Source organism: Manis pentadactyla, chromosome 9 (genome assembly GCF_030020395.1).
Source record: "Manis pentadactyla isolate mManPen7 chromosome 9, mManPen7.hap1, whole genome shotgun sequence".
In the NCBI taxonomy this organism is placed as follows: Eukaryota; Metazoa; Chordata; class Mammalia; order Pholidota; family Manidae; genus Manis; species Manis pentadactyla.
In genome coordinates this window covers 122,101,956-122,127,966 of record NC_080027.1, presented here as the reverse complement: position 1 = coordinate 122,127,966, position 26,011 = coordinate 122,101,956, and the positions used below count along the sequence as shown (strand labels likewise).

The 26,011-nt window shown below is 52.8% G+C and overlaps 1 protein-coding gene across 3 annotated transcripts; it reads right to left on the bottom strand.

Annotated features, from left to right (window-relative positions):
* Window positions 1–4,026: 4,026 nt before the first annotated feature.
* On the bottom strand, window positions 4,027–25,472 carry SLC41A1 (solute carrier family 41 member 1). Of its 3 annotated transcripts, none has more exons than XM_036909757.2 (11): window positions 25,263–25,472; window positions 21,724–22,711; window positions 16,185–16,292; window positions 15,009–15,080; window positions 14,219–14,363; window positions 13,940–14,086; window positions 13,198–13,345; window positions 12,246–12,325; window positions 11,245–11,379; window positions 10,792–10,940; window positions 4,027–7,809 (listed from the first exon to the last, which is right to left on the bottom strand). In XM_036909757.2, the coding sequence occupies exons 2-11, from the start codon at window positions 22,084–22,086 to the stop codon at window positions 7,624–7,626; spliced, it is 1,533 nt and encodes a 510-aa protein (XP_036765652.2). In that variant the 5' UTR covers window positions 22,087–22,711; window positions 25,263–25,472; the 3' UTR covers window positions 4,027–7,623. The 3 variants fall into 3 exon arrangements, with proteins under 3 accessions (XP_036765652.2, XP_036765650.2, XP_057364038.1); XM_036909755.2 differs by lacking the exon at window positions 25,263–25,472 and adding an exon at window positions 24,383–24,779; XM_057508055.1 differs by lacking the exon at window positions 25,263–25,472 and adding an exon at window positions 24,383–24,779 and having other exon boundaries at window positions 4,027–5,660.
* Window positions 25,473–26,011: the final 539 nt, after the last annotated feature.

Genomic DNA, 26,011 nt, shown 5'->3' with positions numbered 1-26,011 from the left:
TAACTTATTCACTATGTAAGAATTTGTTCTCCATGTAAGAACTTGTTAGTTATGCTTCAGAAGATTGGAGACTGACGAAAATTAGGCTTGGGGTGGATTAATGATTGTGCATTGAGCATTGACTCCCCTATACAGAATTTTATTGTTGTTAACAACCATTTGATCAATAAATATGAGAGATGCCCTCACAAAAAAAAAAAAAAAAAAAGTACACACTTCCAATTGTAAAATAAATAAGTAACCGGGATGTAATGTATAGCATAAGGAATATAGTCAAAATATTGTAACAACTTGGTATGGTGAAAGCTGGTACCTAGAATTATCATGTATATAAATGTTGAATCACTGTGTTGTACACCTGAAACTAATGTAATGTAATACTGTGTGTCAACTACCCTTCAATAAAAAATAATTATCTACAAAAAAAAAAAAAAAAAAAAGAAGTGACCCGGCCCCAGGCAGTCTCCTGAGGACTTGGGAGATTGACTTCAAATAGGAGAGGAAGAGTTTATATAATGTCCAGAGCCGCTACCACTGCGCTAGGAACAGAGCAGAAAAATGCTTTGTAACATGAAATGGAGACTCCAGCGCCGTGGCAAGTGGCTCAGCAGCACAGAGCAGAGGGACGGAGCCAGAGAGGTGGGAGGCCATGTGGCTCCAGCTGTCCCTCAGCCCCAAACTCCAGACTCGTTTAAATAATCAAAACTCTTTGGTGACTGCTTTGGGCACAGGAAGTGCCTTGGTGAGATGACTTTGAGCCAGCTAAGCATTCAGCCGGAAGGCTCCACAGCAAGGTGCCCTAGGAAACCCTCTAGAGAGAGAGGCTGGCAGGCTCAGAGAGCAACTTGCCAATCACTCTTCTGTGGACTTGTGCCCAGGAGTCTGGGGCCAGCTTTCAGCCTGGAGTATCTAGGAAAAACAGTAAACTCATAGTTTTTACTGCTCTTATTGATGTATTTGCCTCTTTCCACTCCAAATGAGGACCAGGGAAAGAAGACAGCCGAAGGGTACACGCTAGAGGGAAACTGTGTATACAGAACTGAGTGTGTGCTCCCTATGGTCAGACTGGCACTAGGAAAGTCACTACAGTAGACTGAGGACACTCTCTTCCCACAGAAGATTCTGTTGTGTTTTTCTAGGTCCTTTTAACTCTGTACAAGGTGAGGAAGGCGGAGATTATTGCACCTATGGGCCATCCTTTGTTACCTGCTGACACCCCCACCCATCCACCGAGAACGCGGAAGTGCCATTGTCCTCCCGCCTCTCAGTGTTAAACTCTAAAATCAAAATGTGCTGAGAGGTTCCCAGGCAGGAGACCAGAGTGGATGAAGGTGTAAACACATCTAGAGAAGGACTGTGTTGATGTGAAGGAAGCTGGTCAGCCTTAGGGGCAAAGAAGGAGAGAGACTGGCCGTGCCTTTCGGGCTCTGCTCAGTGGAGACGGGAGTCTTAAGGGACCATCTGGCTGGCTGCCAGGTTTCCCTGCTGTGGAGACTCATGCAGCTGACTAGTAAGACTTGATGTCATTACATATTCAATTACAAAACTAACTTTCCTTTAGGATTCCAAACTGCCTAAGGACCTTCAGATCACCTGCCTTCCCATGCAGCTGGCTTCCAGGGTGTGAATGTGCTGGTCAGGCCAACGTGCCTGTCGGGACCACTGACCATCTGGTCTTACACACAGGCCTCTGTGACTTTGTGGGTCCAAGTCAGCCTCCCTGAGGGGATTTCCGGATGGGACTGAGTTTCTGAGCCTCTAAGGATGAAGCCAGGCTCAGGGCTATGTGCATTCACCTGATGGAGACCTTTCTGTGAGGTCGGCTGGTCCTCTTCACTGCACAGTTTCGTCCGACTTTAGCTGCACCCGTGTCACTGATGAGTAAGATCCAGTGTAGGTCTGGGTCCATTAACTTCTTGATTCACTGGTTTCTGCAAATCATCCCCAACTCTCATTTTTTGAGTTATTTCTCTCCTAATTTTGGTACTGCCAGCAATTCAGTTGACATTATGTAATATTAAAGCTTCTATTTGTTGAATCTTCTGTACACCCAGCAAGCAGGACCACAGAAAAGCATTATTGTCCCATTCTACAAAGGGGACAACTGGGGACCCAAAGAGAGCAATTCTGGCCATGAGCTGAGAGAGCTGGGATCCAAATGTATGACCGTCTACCTTGAAAGCTTATACTTAATTGTTAATACTTTTAAAATTAAGCTTTGTGAAGAGACTAGAGAGACTTCTCAGAAGAGTATAGCATCCTCCTTTTTCTGAGTTCCCTCATTCTGACTGGACATCAGGATTTATTGAGGTAAAAAAATACGCATCTGCCATGATTGGAGAAGGCAGCCCGGTAGCTGTGCTGGGTTGGAGGAGTGGGAGAATTCTAGTGACACCTGTGGGCATCCCAGAGGATTCTGCCTGCCAGCTTTGATCCTGATAGAGGAAAAAGATAACCTAGATGCTAGGCAAAGCAAGAGATACAGAACGTCGAAGCATGGGTGGGCAAATGATGCATCACTGCATCCTCCATGCCATGGGAGTTACAAGGGAGATGGGTCAGTGGCTGTGCTCCGGGCCTGGGAGTGGCTCCCACAAGATCACTGCGGGCAATGGTGACATCTTTCCCTCTCGCCTTCCTGAACCCTTATTAAAGGCAGTTTGGTTTTTGGCCTGGCGATCATGAGATCTTACATAATATTCCATATTTGACACCTGGGATGGGTCACTTATTCTCTTAATGCTTTCCACAGACTTCGATACCCCTAAAAGCCAAATACTTCATTTCTGAGCAATCTGTAGGGTAACCAGCAACCCAGGTGATGTATATTAAAGTCACACATTACAGGGTCATGGCAGACAAAGACGTAGGTGTCCATGGCAGCCCATAATTTGGAGCTCCCTTAAAGCACTGCTCTCTATTTGTTCATCATTTTTTGGATAGGAACTAAGAGAAGATAATTGCTATAATGTTCAAAATAAGGAATTTATGTCGGGCACTGAATGTGACATAACATTTAAACTTATTCATAATTTTAAAAAAAATCACCGATAGAAAGTATTAGTCACCCTGTTTAACTGAACATGAATATAGACATCAAGTCTTTCAAATTATGTTTAAAAATCATTTTCTGGCTAGCCAAAGTGGCCTTACTTTTCTGCAATTTTTTTTCTAGTTTTTTTATTTTTAATTTCCCAAACCAGACATTTCTTGGGAGCCAGATTAAAAGATTTTATCTAGATAATGTAATAAAATACAGTGCGGCAAACAGCACTATACTGTGCATTATGCAGTTTCTGAATTTTAGCTGAAGGAGAACAGGAAGATTTCAGATGTCAGCTGGCTGATCTCAGGGTTGCTGGTATTGCCTGTAATTATGTTGCAAAAATATCAGCAGGGCTAGGCTGGCGCCTGGAATGCATGTTTTTAAATGTCCCCTGGAGGATATTGTCTATTTCAGTACACACTGAACATTTTGCATGATGCTAAATTGTCTCAGGAGCAAAACTGAGAGAATAGGCACCATATTTCTGATCATTTCAGCAGTATTTTTGGGTTCTATTTTATACAGAGGCACCTTGGACAGCTGTTTCATCTGGCTCTAAGCATGGTGGGAAGGCTGAGAGAAACCTGGGTGTGAATGTATGACCTCGGGCAGGGCACTGAACCCTACTGAGCCTCAGTTTCTCCCTTGTAAAATGGTGGTATCTATTTTGCAGTTGTTAGAGATAATATTGGAGTTTTAAATGAGGTGATTATTTAAAAATATACTACATAGCATAATATACTGTACACTGAAACATTATACAAATCATAATTAACAATTACTCTTTCCATTAATCCTTAATAGCATTATTAATATACTGATGCTTTGAAGAGTTAGTTCTGGAGCCCAGGCATGTTATAAAAGGCTGATTTTTTAAATGTTCTCAACAAAGAAGGGTAAATAGCTGAGGTGACGGATGTGTTAATAATGCAATGGGGAAATCCTTTCACAATGTATACACATATCAAATCATCACATGGTACACTTCAAATATCTTACAATTTTATTTGTCATACTTCATAAAAACTGAAAAAAAAAAGGTGATTATTGAGATAATGCTCAGCATTCAGTATATGCTGCATAATATTGTCATCCATTCTGTTGGGGCTGTGTCCTCGGTGGGCAGTAATTCCCAGCATAGGCTCTGAAGTCAGACAGACCTAGGTGGGGCTGCACTGTGACTCTGCCCTTCCATATCTGCCATCTCAGAAAAAGTGCTTTGTCATGAACACGTGTGTGTGTGTGTCTCAGGTTATGTCACCCTCTGCCCTCCAAATTCCAGTCATATGGAAGTATTTGTAGTTCCCCAAAACACCAGACTCACATCCCTCCTTATCTTACTATTTCCTCTACAGGATGGCTTTCCCCTCCCACTTTCTGCTAACTCCTGTTCTTCTAGGCTTCCTCTGACTTCCCTGACCCTCAAGACTTGGTTAGGTGTCCTTTCCATCTACCTGCTCCCATAGCCACCCTGGATCTACCCTCGTGGTCAGTGCACTGACATGGCCTACTCATTGATACTGCTGAGCATTATCTCCCTCCTACTTCAATAATGACTAGCATTTTGGGGTTCCATATGTGCTTAGTGTTTTATATGCATTATCTCATTGAAGTCTCCCAACACTAGGAAATATGTATTAATACATATGTCAGTATATGAAGAAACTGAAGCTCAGAAAGGGTAAATGATGTGTCCAAGGTCATACAAAGACAAGCAGGAGAGCTGGGATTTGAATCCAGGACTGTCTGACTCCAAACCCTTTGTGGGCAAATGTAAATTTCTCAGAGGTTACAGGGTTAAGCGCAGTGAAGGCCCGTAATAAATTCTCAACAAATATGAGCTTTTATTATTTTGACCCAACGAGACTGCAAGCCTCTGCAGGGAGGGAATCTTAACCCGTAGATGCTTGCAGCCTAAGCAAAATACTGCAACCGAGGCTGAGTCTGTGCATGGAGAGCAAGAACACTGAACTGGCTTCTGGACTAGGTCCCAGAGCACCATCGAGGGTTTCCCAATAAATGACTAAGGTGTGTTTTTTATCACACACCTCCATAGTTAAGAGATTTTTCATTTCTTGTTGCAATTTGACCCCTTTTCACTTCTGAGTGAGGAAGGGGTGGGACGCCAGGCAGGGGGCCTAAAACAGCTGAAGCTACTTTTTGATGAGACACACAGGAACCACCAACCACCTAAATAAATGTCCTTTTTATTTTACCAAATATAATTTATCAGTTATGTTGACATTTGTCAATTCAGTTATAGGAACTATAAATAATTCTCTTAAGACACAGTTCTGTAACTTTTTAAGGATACAAGAGTCAACCAATGTCACTCCTTGCAGCCTGGCCAAAAGTACATGCAGTTTGTGCAATCGGCAGAAAAGAAATGTATCCTCCATGAAAGTTACCTTCATTTTCCTTCCCTCTCACCCGAGTCCTCCCTCTGCTCACATGCTCAGAGCTTGGGGCACGCCTACCTTCCTGCTTTTTCAGCCAAGGAGGACACTCCAGAGTCCTCCAGGGCAGCCTGGCCGAACTCCAGAGGTGAGTGGCGGGCAGCATGACTGGAGATCATAGGGCGTGGTCTCGGGGGCAGAGGAGTCAGTTTTGGTGCCTGTACAAGAAGAGTCTGTGTGCAGATGTGTTTGGAGGTGGAGGACAAGCTGAAAGGCCTGAGGGAGGAGCAGAAACAAGCCCAGGCTGGTGTTAATTAGCTGCTGGACACAACTCCAACTAGGTAATCCTCCGATTCCTTCTGATTCTAAGGGTCTAGACTCCAGAAGGCGGCCTGGTGGAAATGGGGAGAGAGGAAAGACAGTCTCTGGAGGTACAGGGCAAGTTGTTGGGATGAGGTGAGGTGTTGGTAAGAGACAGGGTCACTGCCTCGCCTTCTCTCGGAGGCGGGCCCACTAGTCTACAGAGGGGAGGATAAAAGCAAGAGGCTGCAGATAGAGAGGTGAGAAAAACCTGCATCCAAATGCACACAGATTTGCACACAGATGAGTGTGGACAGATTTCCCATGTGCTTAGAGCAACGTGTGGGGAAGAGGTGGAGGCTCTCACACTCTCCCCGTCTTGTGCCAGACAGCAAAATGTGGCAGCAGCTGGTTCATGTCCAGCCTCCTGGTTCCAAACCCTCTTTGGGGTGGCTGGTGAGGAGAGGTGGGGGAAGGCAAGGTGAGGAGGGTGGTTGGGGGATGAACACTGCTTCAGCACGGGGTTGCGGGCTCTAGCTATAGTCAGATGCACAGAGGTGGGATCTAGGAGGGAGGTCTAGGGCGAACCTGGTTGGGTGATATACATGCAAATCTGGTGAGGGAATTTGCTCTGCCAGATTGAAAGGGGCATGTGACCTTGGTATCTGGGACTGAGGTGAGGGTAGGGCTATTTCCCTTACCACTGGCCAGTCAGTGCCTGGCACAGTGCCTAACACGTAGTAGGCACTCAATAAATATTGCTCAGTGTGTGTTTCAGACTATGCTTGCAGAAGAGCCCCGCCCAGGAAGGCCCTGTCTTTGCCGATGGCTGAGTGAGTGAGGAATGTGGGCAGGAGCCAAGAGAGAGGAAAACCAACTTCTGTGGCATGATAAGAATGAGTGATTTTAGGACGTGACAGGGTCTCAGGTGACCATGTGATGATGTCCTCAGGAGAAAGAGCAGCAGTGAAAACACCTTGGTTTGGGAGACTTCACCCTCCCAAACATTCTCCCATGCCCATGTCCCACTCCTGATCTCGGAACCCACCCAGCAAGCTCTGGGGAAGGTAGTGCTTAGAGACAATTTGAGATGAAGGCTGAACAGAGATAAAGTTCTCTGGGCCCAAGGAGGAGGCAGATCTTGGCACACCTATGGGTGGACATGGGTCAACAGAGAGGCCAGGCCACTGCTCATTTCTTCCTGGATGTGGCAATTCATTGGGAGACGATCAACGGGAGGGGAAGTGGTGTTTATCGGAGAACTGGGTGAGCGGCACAGGAACAATCTGAACAGTCAGTCCCTCTCACTCTTTGTGACAGCAGAAGGGCCTAGGTCCAGAGGGCAGGGACTAGGGCTAGGGCTATATGGGGCCAGGAGCAGCTGTCTCCTGCCAGGTGCCCTGAGGTTGGTCCATTCCTAGAAAAAGTCTGTGTATGAGGGTGGGGCAGGGGACTTATATTTATCTCTCTGTTCAACCAAAAAGAGAAAAGAAAAGAAAACCAAAAAACCAGAACCCACTCACGAAGTGTTTCTCATTAGGGCCAAGACTGAGTTTGCTACAGCTAAACCAAACAGCCCCAGATCCCAGATGCAAACCTCTGCCCCAGTCCACCCCACCTGGAGGCACCCACCATGGGATTGCACTTGGTGATTGTCTCAGAAATCTACTTGTACTGCTGATCTCATCTGTCCGGCCTGAATTCTTGCTATACAAACTTGGCTCAATGTATAAAAATTCCCATTGAAAATAATGAGAATTCGGTATCAAAGTGAAGTCTTAGAAAGAAGAGGGAGTGTGGAGTGGTGGGGAGGAAAGGGGAACAGAAGAAACAATTCAAAGAGAAAGTGCAAAGGAATAGGGAGAAGGTTGAGTGACCAGGCTAGTCCCCGACATCTGAGTCTCGGTCCCCAATGAGCCAGAGGATATGGAAGCTGAGTGCTAGAAGCCCAGTGCCAAGCAGGTCCCCCAGAGCTGTCAAGTACGGGATGGAGAAGTTGTCTGGGTCCAGGCCTCGGCCCCACATCCAGTGCACCATCCAGTCCGCGATGTACAGGAGAATCAGCACCTGGAGAGACAGAAGGGCCTACAGCCACCTGCTCTCTCCAGGGGGAGCCAGAGGCCATGTGATCAGACTCATTCATTGTATCACAAGGCTTGGCAACCCGGCGGCCTGCTGTGTTCCTCGCCCCCCAGTTTCTACCTTGAGCAGGTCTGGTGGTGTAACAGGCATGACCCAAGCCCTTTGGGAAGGAAGAGACTGCTACTCCCTGGGGTCTCTCACATCAGCATTATTTTCTGCTCCCAAATTTACCAATCAAGGGGCTTCCTAATCTAAATTGTACCTTTTTCAGGAATTCAGCCCTCTTGCCTCTAATTCTGGGTCATCCTGTTCTCGGGTCACTGCAGTTCCTGCCATGTCGGCCTCTCCTGGAGCCTGGCAGGGGGCTGGGGGTTAAGTTTGTTTTTCAGACAGGAATTTCTCCTCAGAGCAGCCTGGAATGAGGACAGGGTTTGAGGCCGCTGCTGGCACTGTTGTCTGAGTAACAGTTGATTAGCCCAAGCTGGCTTCCTCCTGACCCTTTTCCATTCTGCTGTTTGGGCTCAAAGAATGCAAGTTTATTTTAATATTAGTCCTAGCAAAAAAGAATTATGAATAAGTCAGCTAAATATAAAGCACATAATGCTTATCAATTCGAAAGACATTCTGCATTACCTGCTGCTTTGATTTGTCTATGTTCTTCCGTTATTACACATTAAGAATGATGCAAATTAGAACCTTGATAGTGGGCCCAGGACCAGTAGCATCATTAAGCTGGGAGCTTGTTAGGGATGCAGACTCTCAGGCCCCGCTCTTAAATCTTAAATCTCCTAAATCAGACTCTGCATGTTGACAAGATTCCCATGCACTTGCATGTTGGAAATGTGCTCAATCTAGAACACTATGGGAGAGTGGGCAGGCCTGCGTCTCCTGTGTACTCTGCACGGTTCCTGGCATTCGGGCTCCCTAAATGACTGTATCTGCGTGAGAATGAAACGGCTTCTAACAGGAAAGCTTCCACACAGTCACTTGGGAGGTTTTGATCTTGCCTGTACTTTACAAATACTGTGGTATGTAAATTCTGCCCTAAGGGACTCAGATACAGGAACCAGAGACCTGTATCTCGGGGTTCCAGAAGCCAGAACTGCTACCTATTTTTAGGAAAACGTCATTGTCTTCCGGTTTTTTCTCCAAGGAAGCCAGAGGTTACGGTTTTAACACCCTTTCATATTCCCCCTCGCCCGCACACAGCTGCCTTGTACTCCCATGGCTTGGCCCTGGCCCTGGGTGAGGACCAGCCCCCGTAACTTCACACCCTTTCCAGCAGCTTCAGAGGAATCCCAAACAAAGAGTGTGGCCAGGAGGACTTCAGGACGTGCCCTGGGAAGGGAATGGCAGCAGCTGTCCCCACATTTCAGCCTCCCGAGCAGGCCTTGGACACATGGCAGAGAAGAGGAAGAACCTTTACAGGGGACCAAGTGCTAGGTTCTGGCTCTCCCCAGGCCAGGAGAAGAGAGCAGAGGTGAGTGTGTCCCCCTGAATGATCGTGATGGGTAACGGGGCCAAGGCTCCTCTTTCCCAACAGAAGCCAGGAGCTAACTTCCAGCCACAGAGCCTCAGCAAACCCACCTCCTTCCCTTCCCCACCAAGTGCACTTCACCCCAACTTGCAAGGCAATGTGGCTTTGGGCAGCTGTTGTGGAGAAACAGCATGGGGACAGGGGTTGGAGGGATATGTGTCTAACAGTAGCGACTGGTTAAATGACAGTACGGAACATCTGTATAATAGAACGCAGCCATTAAAAAAAAAATCACAAAAACCCCAACTTTCTGTCTTGATGTGGAATGATCTCTAAGATAAACTATTATGTGAAAAAGGCAGGGTGTGGATAATGTGGATCGTATGCTACATGTGTGAACTATAAAAAGAAAATAAAAATAAGAAAAGGATCTATGTATGCTTATATACATATAAAATAAGCTTGAAAGATAGATAAGAAACAGGAAGCACGATAGCCTGTGAGGAGAACTGGCTGGCAGGGGAGAGGGCAGAAAAGGCTTTCACTGAGGTTTCACTAGGAATCCTTAAAAAATCTTGAACTATGTGACTGTTAACTACCTATTCCAAAAAAAGCCAAAAACATATAGGATATTGAAAATGTAATTACCAGGATGACTACAGCTATGCAGGGGGCAGCAAAGGGAGCCTTGTGGTGTTGGAACATTCTGTTACCATGACTTTGGTGGTTTCATGAATCTCTCCATGACAAAACTGCACAGAATTAAACATATATGCATGTGCATGCACACACACACACACACACACACACACACGAGTGCATGTACAATGGTGCAACCTGTAATAAGTACCAATGCTGAGTTCCTGGTTTGTACTACAGTGACACAAGATGGTACCACTGGGAGAACTGGGTGAGAAGCACATGGGATCTTTTTTTTTTGTTTTTTTTTTGCAACTCCTTGTGAATATATAATTATTTTAAAATAAAAAGCTGAAAAAATGCAGTAACACTACAAGAGAGTGAACCTGATAGTATTACAGGTTGGCAAGGCTGAGCAGGATCCTACAGATTATCTAGTGCAGTGTTCTGACACGTTTCAAACTGTGAAACCCTTGATTCAAATGAAATTTCCTGAGGAAACTGAGCAGGCAAAACAGAGCCAAGTGGAGCTCTGTGGCCAGGCCAGCTGGGGAGCACCCAAGGCCCACCTGCTCGGTACCCTACAACTACCTGAAAGCCACCACCTCTGGCCCATTCCTTGCTCACAAACTCACATATATCACCGAGGCTCAGAGAGGTAAAACAACTGGGCCAGAGTCACACAGCATGTGAGTGACTCTGCTGGAACTACCCCCAGAGCTGCTGCCCAGTGTCTGCCCGCCACCCAGCCACAGAGAAAGAAGTGGCAGAGTATCTGATGAGCCACACCTGGGCCCCCCTCCCATCACTGCAGGCAGCCCCGGCCCTCCCCGTGCCCCTGCCCCCTGTACCTGGAGCAGTGCAGCTGTCATGTAGAAGACGATGAAGATGAGTGTGAGAGTGGTGTGCCCACCCTGCATGCAGCTGATGGTGTAGAGGAACACCAGGTGTCCCGGAACCACGAGGAGGAAGAGGACCCGGGCCGATCGAGAATTCACATCTGGGACGGGGCGGGGTGGGGTGGGGTGAGAGGGTGTGAGGAGGAGGCCTGGCGCCACAAAGCCTTTCAAAGTCAGACGGTACCACTCTACACTCCAGCGCAGCGGACCGCTGTCTCTCCCTCTCCACCCCATGGTCCCCAGCCCCCAGGGCGTCCCAGGACAGGACAGCTTTCCTGCCTGGACTCTGCCCTCCAGACAGCCTACATATCCAGGCCCCCACTGTTCTCAAGCTAAGCTCACTGACTGTCGGCCCCCTCCCTCCAGGGCTGAACTGTGCCTAGGAGGCCGGAATCCTCTCATTACCAGGACTGAAGAAGGTGGTACAAGGACTGGGGCAGCGGCGAGGGGCTTGCTCAGAGTTCTCCCCTGGCATCCCATTCATGTGGAGGAAGGTGGAAATTCGGCTGGCCTGCACTGCCACCAGATTGCCCCCAACACCTGCAGAGACACATATGGGCTTAGACATGGGGGGGAGGGGAAGTGAGGAGGGCAATTCACAGTCACCAGTCCGCAGAAGAGTGAGACACTAAGAAGGAAGACAATGAATACCCCCACCGCCCCTACCTCCTGTCCTCTTACCCCCTCTCTATGGAGATGTGGTGGTTCCGTGTGCCTGGGTGTGGCTGAGAGTGCAGGAAGGGGTCCAGGAGGATCTGCACACTCAGGGACCCTGACTTCTCCACCCGTGCTTGGCGAGCACCTCCTGTCCCATGCCGCCTAGGGGATGAGGACTTACCTTGCCGCAGCCCCTCTCCGAAGCTCTGAGAAACCCAGGTACCCAAAGCTTATGCACTGGTTCCAGTCCCCAATTCCAAGCGTCAGGTCTGTGCTCTGAACCCCAGACTCGGGCTCCTCTCCCAGGACCTGTGCTTGCTGTGGTTTGCCCTCCCACCCCAGCCTAGTCACTACTCTTCTCAGCTGTGCTCGGAGCCCTGCGAGGCTGCTTCTAATTGGGTTTATTCAACGGAGGCCCCAGGAGGCAGCCAGAGAGGGTGGAAGGAGAGAGATTCAGGTATTCCTCTCCTGATCCCTCCCTGCTTTTTGGCAGTAGCAGAGCCACTATGGGGCAAAGACAGGCTACCCCTGGGCTCCTGTAACTCTATTTCTTCCCCTTGACCCAGAGGACTAGGCTTGCCTGTTGCTGCTGATCTCTGGCTCCTTCTACTTGGCCCCCACCATGTGAAAGTTCCTTGACTAAAGTCTTGAACTGCCTGCTGGCTTCTCTTGCCTCCTGGAACCCTGAATGATGCCAAGCCCTCTGAGTCCTCTCCTTCCCCCCTGGGTAGCTGGTGGCAAGGTCTCACCATTAATCACAGGTGTGAAGACAGCCATCCCTGCGAAGTTGGGGTCGGAGACAGTCTTGTCCAAGATGAGGCCTCCCACACTACACAGATGCAAAGACAGTGACACAGAGACCATCGACGAAGGGTTCTGTCCTGGTCCCCAGGGTGAGAGGTACAGGTCCCTCTGGCCTTGGGGAGGCAAGGTGGCGGGGTGGCTCCCAGGAGCCCCTCATCTTCCTGTGCTCACCGCCCCCACCAGAACCAGCTGCTGCTCATAACACCCTGACTTGGCATAGCGGCCCCAGAGCAAGCTGGTGGGGCCTGGCCGGGCAGCCACCTCCTGTACCCGCCCCTGAAGTGGGCTAGAGGAGCCACCCACAGGGCAATCTGCCTGTGAGGATCTGTTATTCTGCCTGCTCAGTATTTACTTCTGCTTCTGGTAACAGCCCTGGTGGGCCCTTCCTCCAGGAACTGCCTTGCTCAGATCCAGCCACTGTGGTTCAGTAGACAATGACGGCTCGGCCCGGGCCCATCCCATCAGACACTCATCACATCCGCATGGCCACACTGACTGGTTCACAGATAGCCATGCGGCTGGGTGAGAGCCAGTGAGATCTACAACTGGACTTTGTGGGCCTGTTGAGAAGAATCTCTCTTCTCACTGGAATTAGGACGAGTAGGAGAGTATAAACCTCGACCTGCAGGCCACCACCAGGAAAAGCAGAGCTGAGAGATGGAGAACCCTGGGGTCCTGAGGGTATCATTCATGCCCCTGGGTACAGCTGTGTCCTTTAGTTACCTAAACCAGTGCATTCTGCTTTTCACTGAAACCCACTTTGGATGGCTTCTGTCACTTGCAACAGGAAGACATGTGACTGATACACTACGGAACACATTTTAGGGTCCGCACTACACTCCCTCTCTCGGGGCTTAAAAGGGCTGTGGCAGGGTGAGAGGAGGATGGGGTGTGTACCTGCTGATGGCCATGGCAATGATGACAGGCTCCCAGCCCGAGTACAGCACCTCCCTTGTGGCTGGGCTCCGTCGGGCCAGTATCACCCAGACAGGCAGCAGGGCCACGAAGAAGATACACACCAGGGGGTACAGGTATTGCCAGTTATCTGAGAGGGACAGGGGTCAGCGGGAGGTGAGTGCGGGGGCTCCCTGCTCTCAGCCTCCCTTTCTTCAGCCTGCAAATGTTGCAACGGATCACCAGCAATACCACACGAAATGCCTGTAAATATATTACATCATTTGATCCTCGCTGTAAGCCCTGCAGGTAGGTGGGGCCAACCCTTCCCAGTGCGCAGAGAGGGAGACCAGGGTTGGAAGCCCCGGGCACTGGACTCTGGGGCAGAGATCAGATTCTAAGTTTCTTGCCTTGACCCCCAGAAATCACTATCTTCCCTTCCCTCCTTCGTTTTGCAAGCTGATTCCAGCCTTCAGCCCCTGTCCACCTTACCCCTCCTAGGGAATTGAGAATCCACAGGACCATGCAGGAATATATTCCTCCTCCCCTCCTCCAGCTGCCAAAACGAAGTTGAGGGAAGTACTTAGCTTCATCTCTCTAAGGTCAGGAGCTATTAGAAACTATGTCCCAACCAAATAGTTAAGAACACAGAAGAAATACCCACACACCTGCAAACTCACTACCACCTTTCCCAATCCCATCTGGGTGTCCACCCTAGTCACACCCTTGCTGGCCTCAGCCTCACCTTGCTCCAGGTAGAGTCCCCAGCTAATGCCTGAGAGCAGTGCCAAGGTGATGAGGTCACCCAGGCTGGCGGCAATGGGCGTGGCCACATTGTCTGGGTTGATGCCAATCTTGCGAGAGCCAATGATGACTCCAATCATGATCATACCTGGGGAGGGGCCGGGCAGGGAGAGTAGAGACAAAGTGGTCTCAACAAACGAGGAGATGGAGGGGCCAGGCCCAGGCGACACCCCTGGCACAGCTCTCCTTATTCCCCTGCCCCCTCCCTTCCCTTCCTTACCCAGGACCAGGGAGGCGATGAAGGCTGTGGCCACGCTGCTGGCACAGAGCAGGAAGGCGTGCGGGATACTGAAGTGGCCGTCGGGGATCCAGCCAAAGATGACGGCTGCGATGGATGCCAGGAAGCCCACCACTGTGGCCTGCACCTGAGGAAGGGATGGTAACGTGGAGCCCCGGGATACACACGCCTTGTAGCTGTGGTCACTGAGCGTGCAGCCAGACCTCTTCCTGGCTCTCAGCAGCCCCAGGGGGCAGGCTGGGCTCGACCGCCCGGTCCTCCCAGGCTGGAGTGATATCTTTATTTATTTAGTTTCACACCAGATGCTTATACTGGGGACAGTGCAGCCTGCAGGAGCCCAGGACGTTACTGGCTAAACGAGTGTGCCTCTGGGGACAGGAGTGAGGGGCAACACAGCCTGAGACTTCAGTCCAGAAGCAGGCCCGGGATTCAAGAAGACTCCCAGTGCGGAATCAGTGTGGCCTCATGGGGAGGTGGGACCACAGTGGCTGAGGGTACTCTAGCCCTCCCAAGTCTGCTCCTGAGTCGGATCTGTGGGGACTCAAGCCCCCTGTACCACTGGGAGCCCAGGACTGACGCGGGAGACGCTGGGCCTTCCCCATCTTGGCTGTTTTTCAGGGAAACCTGGTTGCCTCCTCGAGCTGCTTGGGGAGAAGCCAGCTCAGCAGGCCGCTGGTGCTTCCCTCGCAGGGCGGCTGGGGCTGGCCCAAGCCTCTCAGATTCCTGGCTGAAGAGGAAGCCGAGCCCACCCTCCCTGGCCCTGCTCTCTTACCTGGATGAGGGCCATGTTCCCAGTGATCATCCGCCAGAGCTCCTTGGGCGTGTCCATGTGCCCGATGTTGGCCTGGGAGAGAGAGGGCAAGGAGCTGGGGTTCCAGGCTGGAAGGCCTGCAGCTCCGTCTGTTGGCACCCCGCTGGGGTCAGGAGGCAGAGCACGTAGCCTAGGACTCTGGGACCAGGACATGACCCTCTGGGAAAGCGAAGCAGGAGGGGGCGCTAGGGTGAGAGGGAAGGAGTCCAAGAGCCCGGGCTCCTGCAGTTGGGTGGAGGCAGGAAGGGGGCCCCTAAGGCAGCCCCCCTCCGCTCAGGACAGAGGAGGAGCTCATCCCCTGCTCCGCTCATCTGCCCGTTCCTGCCTGGGTCAGAATGGCCCAATCCCTGGCTCTGAAGCCAGCTTGCTATTGTGGGGAAGGGAAGGCAGGTGCTGGGGCAGGACTGAAGCTGCAGGAACGTTTGGGAAGGAGGGAGGTGGCAACAGGAGCCGGGGAGCAGCAGGGCAGGTTGCGGTGGGCTGGACTGGCTGCCACTCCCTCTGCTGCCTTCTCCAGACTGTGGCCGTGCGGGGACAGCCCTGCCACCCGGCTCCCCCGGCCTCCTGCGTTTTAGTGCCTCCCGCCTCCCACCCCATGGCCCCTGTAACTGGTTCAGTCTCTGAACCATCATGGCTGATCTAAGGTGTTGCTCTTTATGGGAACAGGTGGGGAGGGGGAGTGATGGGCAGCCCCTCCCCACCTATTCCCTTACAGAGCAGGCTGCATGGGAAAAGGGCCTGGGATGGGAGCGGGGCTGAAAGGCCTGGCTCTGCTCCTGCCCAGCTGCAGAGCAGGGCTGGAGATCAGAGGAGGCCCCCGTCTGTGCAGGTGGAGGGACCAGCATGGTGCTCGCCTGTCAAAGCTGCACAAACAGGCACGAGGTGGGGTGCACAGCAGGGGGTAGGGCAAGAGTCCAGGGATGGCTGGGACATCCAGAAACCGAGCCTGGGAACCCCTCTGGGCAGGGAGCTCCTGCCCAGGAGCAGGACGCCCAGCCTGGGGTCTCCCTACACGTTCCCACCCCAGCCCCACACTCCAGGCCTGGGCAGGAAAGAAAGGCCCGTGCTGATCTCCCCATCTCTGGTGCGCGCTGCCCGGCGTCCGTGTGCCCCACTCCTCCCTGCCAGGACACTCACTGCAGTGGACAGCCTCGAAGCCAGGGTCATTTCCAGGTTCCCCTTAAGCCCCAGCAGAGCAGGCACCAGGATGAAGACTTCTGTCACCTTCTGGAATACTTCCCAGTGCTATGAGGTGAAAACAGAACCCAGGAATTTCAGTGCCCCGAGGGGCTGGTGTCAAGGCTGAACAGAGAGCCTGGGACCAGGGACGTGAGGAGGAAATCGGAGCAGCAGGTGTGAGCACACCAGCCGCCTCTCCTCCAAAAGCCCCGGAACCAAACCAAGCCCGTGGTGCTGTAAACAGTGCAGCCCCCGACCCACCACCTGGGACAGGGGAGACGGAGAGGGGCTCTTCCAGCCAAGCCACCCTAGCCTACCTCCCCCTTCCTCTGCTGCTCTGTGAAGCCAGGGTGGGAGGGTGGGGGGCGTGGCGAGGACCCACGCAGCTGAGTTGCCCCAGGCTGGCCTACCCCCCAGAACTCCTTTGTGATCCCCTCTCTAATAGCAATCCCCAACCCCTCTGCCTTGGCTGAGTGTCTGTGGCCTCAGCCTTGGGTGGTGTTGTCTCAGCTGTTGAAAGCTGGCCTCCAACGGGCTGGGCCGAGGAGATGACAGTGTGTTTGGTTTCTATCTCCAAGCACTTTGGGCCTCAGCCACAGCAGCTCTCCTTTTGAACAGGTTCTGAGTGAAGACCATGGCCCCCAAACCTCTGAATGCTGGTCTGCAAGAGGCTCTGCATTCTTTCTCTGCATCCCCTCACCCCACAACCTGCCCCAATCTCTCAGCTACAAGGGGCAAGAGCACCACAGCAGGAAGAGCAGCGCACCGGGAGCCGGAGCCATGGGGTCTCGTCTCCAGACCGTCGGCCTGGCTCTCCCACCATACCTGCCACCAACACCTAGGAGCACAGAGTATGTGCCAGGCTAAGTGCCCTATGTACATTCTCCCGTTTCATCCTATCAATGACCCACTCAGGTAGGGACTGTCTTTATCCCCATTTTCTAAATGAGGAAACAGGTTCAGAGAGCACTTCCCTCCTTAACAGGGCTGAGGGAGATCCGGAGGGGCCAGATGGCTACTGGAAAGGTCTGTGAGTGCCAACAGAAACTGAAGACTTGCAAAAAGGGGCTGCGACGGCTTCTCCCTCCCTGGATGGCAACGTGGATTCCTTTATTTGTTCCTATGTTTTAAGAATGGACAGCCCTCAGGTTTGAAGGGGGAGCAGGGGGCAGGCGGTCAGGGGAGATGCATGCTGGTTGGTCAAAGAGGCAAAGGGCTGTAAGGTGCAGGGACGCTGCACTGAGAGCCTTGGGTCTCCTCCAAGAGACCCCAGGGGTGGGCCTCCTGCTAGCTCTCCAACACCCTCCCACGTAGCCTGGAGGGGTGGAGGGGGACCTCAGTTGAGTCACAAGGGCCTCAAGCCCCTGATTACAAAATGTGCAATTTAGGGGCCAGACCAGATGGTCTCCAAAGGCAATTCCAGGACCCACATTCTATAGTACAGGATGAGCAAGGTTGTAACTCAAACCCACAATGAGGTATCATCTCATACCCACTGGGATGGCTACTATTAAAAAAACAAAAACAAAAAACAGAAAATAACAAGTATTGGTGAGGATGTGGTGAAACTGGGCCCTTGTGCACTTTTGGTGAGAAGGTAAAATGGTGCACTTGCTGTTGAAAACAGTAATGGTGTTGCCTCAAAAATTAAAATCAGAATTATCATATGATCCAGTAATCTTATTTCTGGGTATTTACCCAAAAGGTTGGAAAGCAGGAGGAATTGGAAATGGTATTTGTACCCATGTTCATAGCAGCATTATTCACAATAGCCAAGAGACAGAAGGAAACCAAGTGTCCATCGATGCGGGAATGGATAGACAAAATATGGGACACACACACACAGGAGTATTACTCAGCCTTAAAAAGGAAGGAAATTCTGATGCATGCTAGAACATGGATGAACCTTAAGGACACGACTACTAACTGAAATAAGCCAGTCACAAAAGACAAAGTACGGTTCCACATATATAAGGTATCTGAAGTAGTCAAATTCATAGAAATAGAAAGAATGGTGGCTGCCAGGGTCTAGACTGGCGGTAGTGGGGGAGGGAAGAGAAGTTAGTGCTTAATGGGGACAGAGTTTCTGTTTTGCCAGATGAAAGAGCTCCAGATATCTGTGTCACAGCAATGTGAATATACATGATACCACTGAGCTGTGCATTTAAAAGTGGTTAAGATGATAAACTTAATGTTATGTGTTTTTTACTACAATGAAAACAAATAAAAAGGTGAGCAAAGATATCTGAGGAGCTGGAACCAGGGCTAGAGTCCAGGGGAGGCTGGACACTGGGGGCTCCTGTGAGGCAAGGACCTCTCTTTTCTTGTTGGGAGTTCTTTTTGTGGATGCAAGTCCCTCCCGGGATACCAGCGGAGGGCTTGTCTCAGGGCCAGAGCATATCCTCACCTGGGCTCCTGGCCTGGCCCCTCATGGGCTGCAGGCCTAGGTGTCTCTTTAGAGAAGTCCCTCTCTAAAGACTAAGGATGGGAAAGAATCCCCCCACAACCCGGCATCTCCCCAGCCCCAGGGGCTGAGCTTTCAGGCGCCCGCCAGCCCCCTCCAAACACTGGAGCAATATGAGTCCCTTCTTATCCCCACGGCCCCCGAGCGGAGGCAGCCCCCATGAGCCCCATCTGCCCTGGAGGAACTTGGGGACTGTTACTCTTGGACACTCCTGATCTTAGCACTGGGGTTCCAGCTCCCTGCAGGCCCATCCTCGCCTAAACTGGACCAGCAGCTACACAGAGTGGAGGAATTCACCCCGCTCCCTCTACGAGGGCGGCCGGTGTGGGCATTCCATGTGCCTCTGAGCACAGCCTCCTCCCTTCCCCACCGTGAGGCATCTGCCCCTCCTGGCTCCCCAGCTGCCAATGCCATGTTCCCTGGGTAGGCGTGTGCAGTATCTGTACTAGCAGTGAAAGGGCCTGGAAAGAAACACTTCAACTGTGCCTAAGTGGTATTTTCTGAATTGCTTGGGAACACTGTGGCTCAGCTAAGCCCCCCTAGCTGCCACTATAAGCACTCCCAAATCCCTCCTCCTCCCAGCACACATACCCCCCCTCTTTCTAAGTACATGAAGACCTAGAAGGTATGGGGTTTTCAGTAGTGATAAGATGAGAGCCGTTAGGCAAGCAGCCACAACAGCCCCTATGTAAAAGTCTTCCCAGCCCACGCAGAATACAGCCCGGGCTCTCCCACTACCTGACCCCCAGCTCTGCAAAGCCCTGAGCTGGCACTTGGGTCTGAGCAGCTAAAGCCTACACACACATACTTTCTTCAACCACAAAACTCTCTCAGAGATGCAGCCCAGGCGGGGGCAGGGGCAGGGTGGGGTGGCTGACATGCACACACACAGGGCTCTGGGAAGAGACGCTGGTGATGTGGAACCAGCCCAGGAAGTAGGGTGGCCCTGAGGTTAGGAGTGGGCAGAATGTGGCTGAGGCAGACACAGAGACAGTGAGTGTCTCTCCTTCCTCCTTGGGCCTAATTCAGGCCCACCCTGTTCTTCCTGGCGGGAGTGCCTGCCCGTCAGGTTGAACCCGTCAGCCAAATCTTCATCCACACCTTCCTGCTCGGCCGGGGATGAAGAGGGTGTGCGCCAGGACACACTGCCCCTCTTGGCCAGGGAGGGCATCTCCCCATTCCACTGTCTTCGCAAGTGCGGCTCCTCTTTCCTTGCTCTGTCTTCGGCAGGGGCTCAGGGGCCCATGATGCTCTGGGGCTAAGGGAAGAGACTGCTCCTCCACTCTCAGAAACAACCTGATTCAGAGCGGTCTCCTAAGTCACGTGCCTCAGGGGCCCTGCCGTGCCTCTTCCTTGAACTTCCATCCCATACGGCCTCTGGCCTTACATACTGACCTGCCTGTCTTTGGATGTTCCGCTCTGAGCCTTCTTCCCTTCCAGAAGGGTAGCAGCAGGGGAGAAAGCCACAGCCAGGAAGAGTGGGCATCAAGTCATTAAGATTACAGTCCCTAAGGCACCAGGCCACGGGGGAACCCGGGAAGCTGGGCTGGAGGTCACGTGTCAGGGTGAGGGCTGAGTCACACCCGGGAACCCCAGCCTTCAGCGGTCGGAGGTCTTCCCCACTGCAGATATCTTCTAGGTGTCTGAGGAGAAGGGCCTCAGGGCAATACCTGGATACGCGAGGCTACAGAGGGTGAGGCGGAGGTGGCCAGGGAGACGCAATCTGCGTGTGCTACCCAGGAATGCCAGCAGCCAGGGAAGCGGGCCAGCCAAGAGAAGATGCTTCTTTCCCACTCCGCTTCCCCAAGCCAGGCTTGCCATCCACTTTTAGACCCTTGTGTACACACAGCACGGCAGAGAATTCAGAGGAGAAGGAGCTTGAGGGGTGGTAGGTGTCTCCTTTCCTTTGAGATCCTCAGCAAGTGAGTGGTGAGTTCAAATAAAGATCTAGGAGCCCCGCTGGTCCTGACAGTTGGGACCTCCACTGAAGGGTGGTATGCCATCTCCCGCCACTCCTATCCCTCAAAAGGCTGACCAGAAAGGGGGAGTGAGAGGGCCTGCAGCAGCTTGATACTTGCTAATGATTAACTCAGAGAAACCCAGCACCTTCAGAAAGCTCCACACGCCTTACTGCACATCTGAAACTACTACCTGGAAACAAGATTTTAATTCTCTCTCTGATGGGGAGTTTCCGGGCGAGTCCTACCGCAGAATACACTAACAGCACGTCCCTGGCTCTTAGCTTCCACTGCCTGCCAATTCTTATCCTTAATTCTGCCCAGTAGCCTCACAGAGTTCTCTTTGCCCAGGGCAGGTTCATGAAAGACAGGAGAAGAACAAAGAGGAGAGACAGTTCTGCCCAGTCCTGGTTACATTTTGTCCCCATTTAGGTCACATAATTAGTACTTTAAGGTCGTATCATGCCACCCCCCTCCCAAATCATGCCTCAGCTAGCATGTGCCACCTCTATTCCCCAAGGAGATTGTGTGAAGGTTACAGGCGGGTAAGGAACACAAAATGCCTTTAAGAACCTTCCCACTTAATTTGAGACCCTCCTGGCAGAAGGACAAATTCCTGCCCCGCAGGGGGATGGAGGGGAGACTTGAAACTGAGCTTTCTACTGGGGGAGAAAGCTTGAAACTGCATGTGAAGGAAAAAGAAAGCACAAAGAGGAAACCCATCTAACGTCTCCTACTGAGCTGGGCTCAGCAGGAATGTCCAGGAGGGATGGCAGGCAACATCCCTGTCTCATCTCTCTTCTTCCCAGCCTCCACTCTGGAACCGATTCTGCTTCTGTTAAGCAATACTGCCCTGACCACCTCCCTGGGGCTACTGGGCTTCCTCAAGGCTTCTGTGGAAAGTAACTAGACCAAGAAGAAACTGAACACATGTTCCAAAGGGAACCCGTATTCTAGGGAGCAGCAGCTGCTTCTGACAGGTGGGTGGAGAGAAAGCTCCAAGAGTCTGTTTCCCAGGAGGAAAAGGCGACCGACCCTGGCCTCATGGTCAAGAGCTGCCCTACCCGGGTCCTACCTGCACGATGTCCAGCACCATGCCGGCAGCCACAGTCCCAAACCCTGCCAGGAGGAAGGGAAACAGCACTTGCAGCCCGATGGAAAAGGAGGTCTCCTTGAGCGGGGAGGGTGGTGCGGGGCCCCGGTCCGTGCTGACATCATCACTTTCATTGCTCTGGCTCCCGTTCTCCAGAAGGGCGTCCTCCTCCCGAATCCCCTTGGCATTAGCCCGAGACTCAGTCACCACCACCTCCACCCCAGCTCCATCGGGCCCCAGGAACTCTGAGGTCCCAGCCAAAGGCTCTCGCCCAGGGCCATCCAAAGAGCCAGGGCCAGTCCCATTTAGCTGGTGGACGTCCTTCGGCTCTGGCTTAGAGGACATGACGGGAAGGGAGGAGTTGATGGGGAAGTTTTCCTCTTTTTCTTTTCTATGCTTTCTCTCTAACTTGGGAAAGAACTTAGTCTTGGGGTGCACCCAGGCTTGGGTGCCACAGGACCTCTTCCCACGGCTCTCCTCTCCTACCAGGCGCTGCAAAAACTGATCGGCCAACAGGCAGCCCCATCAAGCACCGAAGCCACAAGCTATAGGGACACAGGAATGTCCTCCCCAGACTCCACACCCAGCACTAGCGGGACGGACGCCTGATTCCAGCCGGCCAGCGCTGCTTAGGGAAATTTGAGCTCGCCTCTTCTCTTCTTTGGTTCTCAACAGCAGGCTCCTCAGAGCAGGGGGGCATCCAAAGTAGAAGAGCCCAGCCAAGTGTGGGGTGCCCTCTGAGATAGCCCGTCTTTCATGAAAAGTAAGCTGGAGTTTAAGTCTTTCAGAAGGCGGCCCTGTCCTGGGCCTGCAGCTCCTTCAGCCTCCCATAGCCCCTCAGGCTCTGCTGGCTCACAGGCAGTGTCTGCTGTCTTTCACCTTTCCAAGAGAGATTTCCTTCTTTCTTGGGAAGACCTCGTACCTCCCCAAATTCCTGGTCCTTAAAGTCACAAGAATCTGTGTGGAACACCTTATGTGGGAAGAAGACAAGAAAAAGAGAAAGTTATGACACGGCAAAGGACAGCTCATACTGGGAGAATTCTCCCACAAGGCAGGCATAAAGAGTCTGCTATTTGCTTCCTTTGTTCCACTAACATGGCCCACTCCTGTACTGGGACGCCCGGAGGCCGGCAGGTCCCCATCATTCTCCCAACCGGTGACCCACCAGCCCACAGAGCTCACCACCGTCGTCAACAGTGATGAGATGTGGCCGGCCTGGGATGGGATGGGAGATCTCAGCATTGTGGTCTCAGCAACTGGTTGGGGGCAGGGATGGACTGAGTAGATCCCTTCTTTAAATGCCCATTAAGAACTCAGGAGTATTTAGGTGTGGTCTCCCAGTGGGGTCAGTTACAAATTCAGTCACAAGTCCCCTGCCACACAGCCACCCTGCTACAGAAAGTGATTGTTTACAGTCACAAGACAGCTGCATAAGGCGTATCAACAGGGAGAATCTGATCACTGAGTGAAGGTCCCCAGACCCCTAAGGGCCTAGCCCCCGAAAAAGAAAACTAGGAAGACTCCCTGGGCACTGGGGCAAGCCTGCCAGACCAAGGCTAACAGCCAGAGGCCTACCCACTCCTGCCCTTGAGAGTCGACAGTGTTACAAAAAGCTCAGACGCCGACTGGCTGACTGACTCAGACCCAGGCCTCCGTCGCTCCTTCTCTCCCTCTGCTCTTGGCCCGTGAGTTTGTCCGATAGGACAAGGGAGTGATCTCAGTTTGAGGGGAAAAGAGGGTAAAACTATTGGTTATTAGGCGCACATTTCAGTCCCCTCATTCACCCTGTTCCCCAGGGTTACTGAGAGTTGGACATGTTGGCATTCTTAAAAAACAAAAACAATAAACAAAAGCGGCGACTAAAAAATAAAAAAGTAAAACAAAGCAAAACTTAGCCACATAAGCCAAAATGCACTTGCTCCCAAGTGATTGTTTCTTTAGCTGCAATGGCCTGCCCCCACTTTTCTTGCCGAAAAGAATCCCAGGCCTCGATCCTCCCCTATTCCATTGAACCAAAAAAGCTCTTACAAGTAAAAAATAAATTTAAAGAGAATTTTCCTAGGTACGATGAGCAGGTCCTTAAGTATGCCAAACACACAATTAGTCAACTCGTTTGGGAAAGGGTAGATCAAACTCCAGTAACTGGCCCACGGGAATTGTTTTCTCTTTCTATGACTCAAGTCACTCACCAGGACTCCCTTTTCCAATCTCCTTGAACAGTCTTGCGGTTCTTTCAAAGACCCTCACTAGAGATCCAGTAGGAAACCTCTGAACAGGAAAGTCCGTTGCCCTACGCCAGAAAAGTTTCTGAGTCTGCTAAAACATGGCCCTCCCTCCTCCTCCTGTCTCCCTGGCAGGCCACCTAACCTGAAAGGGGGCTCGCAGGACAAGAAGCCAGTCCCTCCCCCCACTCGTTCCAGTGGAGAGACGTCAGACGGGCCTAAGGCCCTGGGGTGGAAGTAAAAGTGAACCAGGATGCCCCGAGGAGGGGACAAATAAGACCCGTTTCAGGATCTCCAAACCCAGGGAAGGGGAGAGGTAACTGGCCTCCCCCGCGTCTCCCCGAATCAGACCCAGCAAAGGCGCTGCCCGCTAGGGCTCCAGCCCTCCGCCACCCACCCCAAGACCCAACAGGACTGACCTGCCCTTCTCTCGGGAGGAAGGGGGGCACCTGGCGATTGGCAGCGGGGACCCGTGCTCTCGGGGGGTGCAGGGTTCCCCCTCTTCTCATCACTCCTCTTCCTCGGCAGTCCCTCTTGGCCCCCGGCGTGCCCCCCCACACCCCAAACCGAGGCAAGCGTCCAGCCGCGACACCCGGCCGGCTACATTTCGCCTCTGCGTTGCAGCGAGGCCGCCGCTCCGCTTCCACGAAGGGTGGGTGGCCGGGGAGGGCAGGATACACCGCCTCGGGCCCGGGCGGTGGGGGGGGACCCGGACGGGGTACCGCGGGGCCGAGCTCACGCGCCCCCAATCGCGTCTTGCTCGCGGACTCGGGCCCGACTGGTTGGCTGCTAGCGGCAAACGTGATCTGGGGCAGACTGGGAGGGAACCCCCCTCCATCAAAAATAGATCCCGGATGGACGGCCGCCGCGGCCAATCGAGACCCGGGCTGGGGGCGGACTCGGCCTCGGCCCGGCCCCTTTCCTTCGCTTTGTGCCCCGGAGGCGGGGCGCCGGGGAAACGCAGTGCGAGGCGTGACGGGAGCCCGGAGCCGGCCGCGGATGCTGCGCGCTCGCGGTGCCCAGCGCCCCTCCGCCAGCGCCCGAGGTTCCCGCCGCCCGGAGTCCGCCGCAGCGCCGTCTCCCCCGGGCCGCCCCGCCGCGCGCGCATCCTCCCCGGCGCCTCAAAGGCGTGCGCGCCTGCAGCTGCTCCTGCCTTCGGGATGTTTCCTTGCGCCTCCGGCCTTGCGGCCGACCGGGAAGCCCCCCTGTGGAGCCAGCCAGCCAGCGGAGACCCCGGGGGCCCAACGGACATCCCCGCGCTCCTTCCCGCGCTCGGGGCCGGGACAGAACCGTCCCTACCTTGTTCTCGGAATGGCTCGTCGCCTCGCGCTTCCGCCAGATTCTGCGTCCTTCTAAGCAAATGGCTGAGCCCTGGCGGAACCGGCCTTAATATGAAGTCCCAGCCTTGAAAGGGGTGGGGATGGGCGGGCTGGAGGGAAAACAGGTCGGACTCACCGCCCGGTCCCCCGCGCACCACCTGAGGTGGGGGCGGAGGGGAGCGGGCTGTCTCTGCCCCACCGATCCTGGTGGCAGCCTGGGGAGAGATGTCTCCAGCCCCGGCTAAACGGAACCCAACTTTCCCTGACGCACCCTGTGGGACCAGAGAGGGGTGTTCCCAGCTCGCTGTTGGCCTCTTCCTCCCTGGGGTATCCGCCTCTCCAATGCAAACGCAGTACCAGTCCTCTTTGGGATGTTTTTGTGCAGGGGGTGTGCCTACCCTCGTAAAGGAACCGCCACCCCCACGTTTTCCCCTCTTGTCAGTGGAACCTGTGACCGGTGGTTCCTTCCTGCCCTTTCCTCCCGGAAAATGGCTTACTGGGCATTAAAGCATGGCCCTAGACCCCCGGATCGGGTGTGGGTGTGTCTGGGGAGAGGAGAGCACCGTGCTGGGTATGAAGCTCTTGGCTGCCCCTTCCTCCTTCCAAGACATACACACACACAGCAGACGGTGCAGGTAGTTCCTTTGGACAAGAATGACACAAGCCAGCCCCCAGCTCCCACCCCAGTACTCAGGATTAGTCCAGTGTCGCGGCTGGGGCTTTCGCATC

What these genes read in the sequence shown, in the direction of transcription:
- SLC41A1 (XM_036909757.2), bottom strand. Translation starts at nt 22,086, where the DNA reads ATGTCCTCTAAGCCAGAGCCGAAGGACGTCCACCAGCTAAATGGGACT. An exon ending in TGGTGCTGGACATCGTGCAG is followed by an intron (nt 16,293 to 21,723) that starts GTAGGACCCGGG and finishes TTCACCTCATAG; the next exon opens with CACTGGGAAGTATTCCAGAA. An exon ending in GGGACTCTACCTGGAGCAAG is followed by an intron (nt 13,346 to 13,939) that starts GTGAGGCTGAGG and finishes TGTCCCTCTCAG; the next exon opens with ATAACTGGCAATACCTGTAC.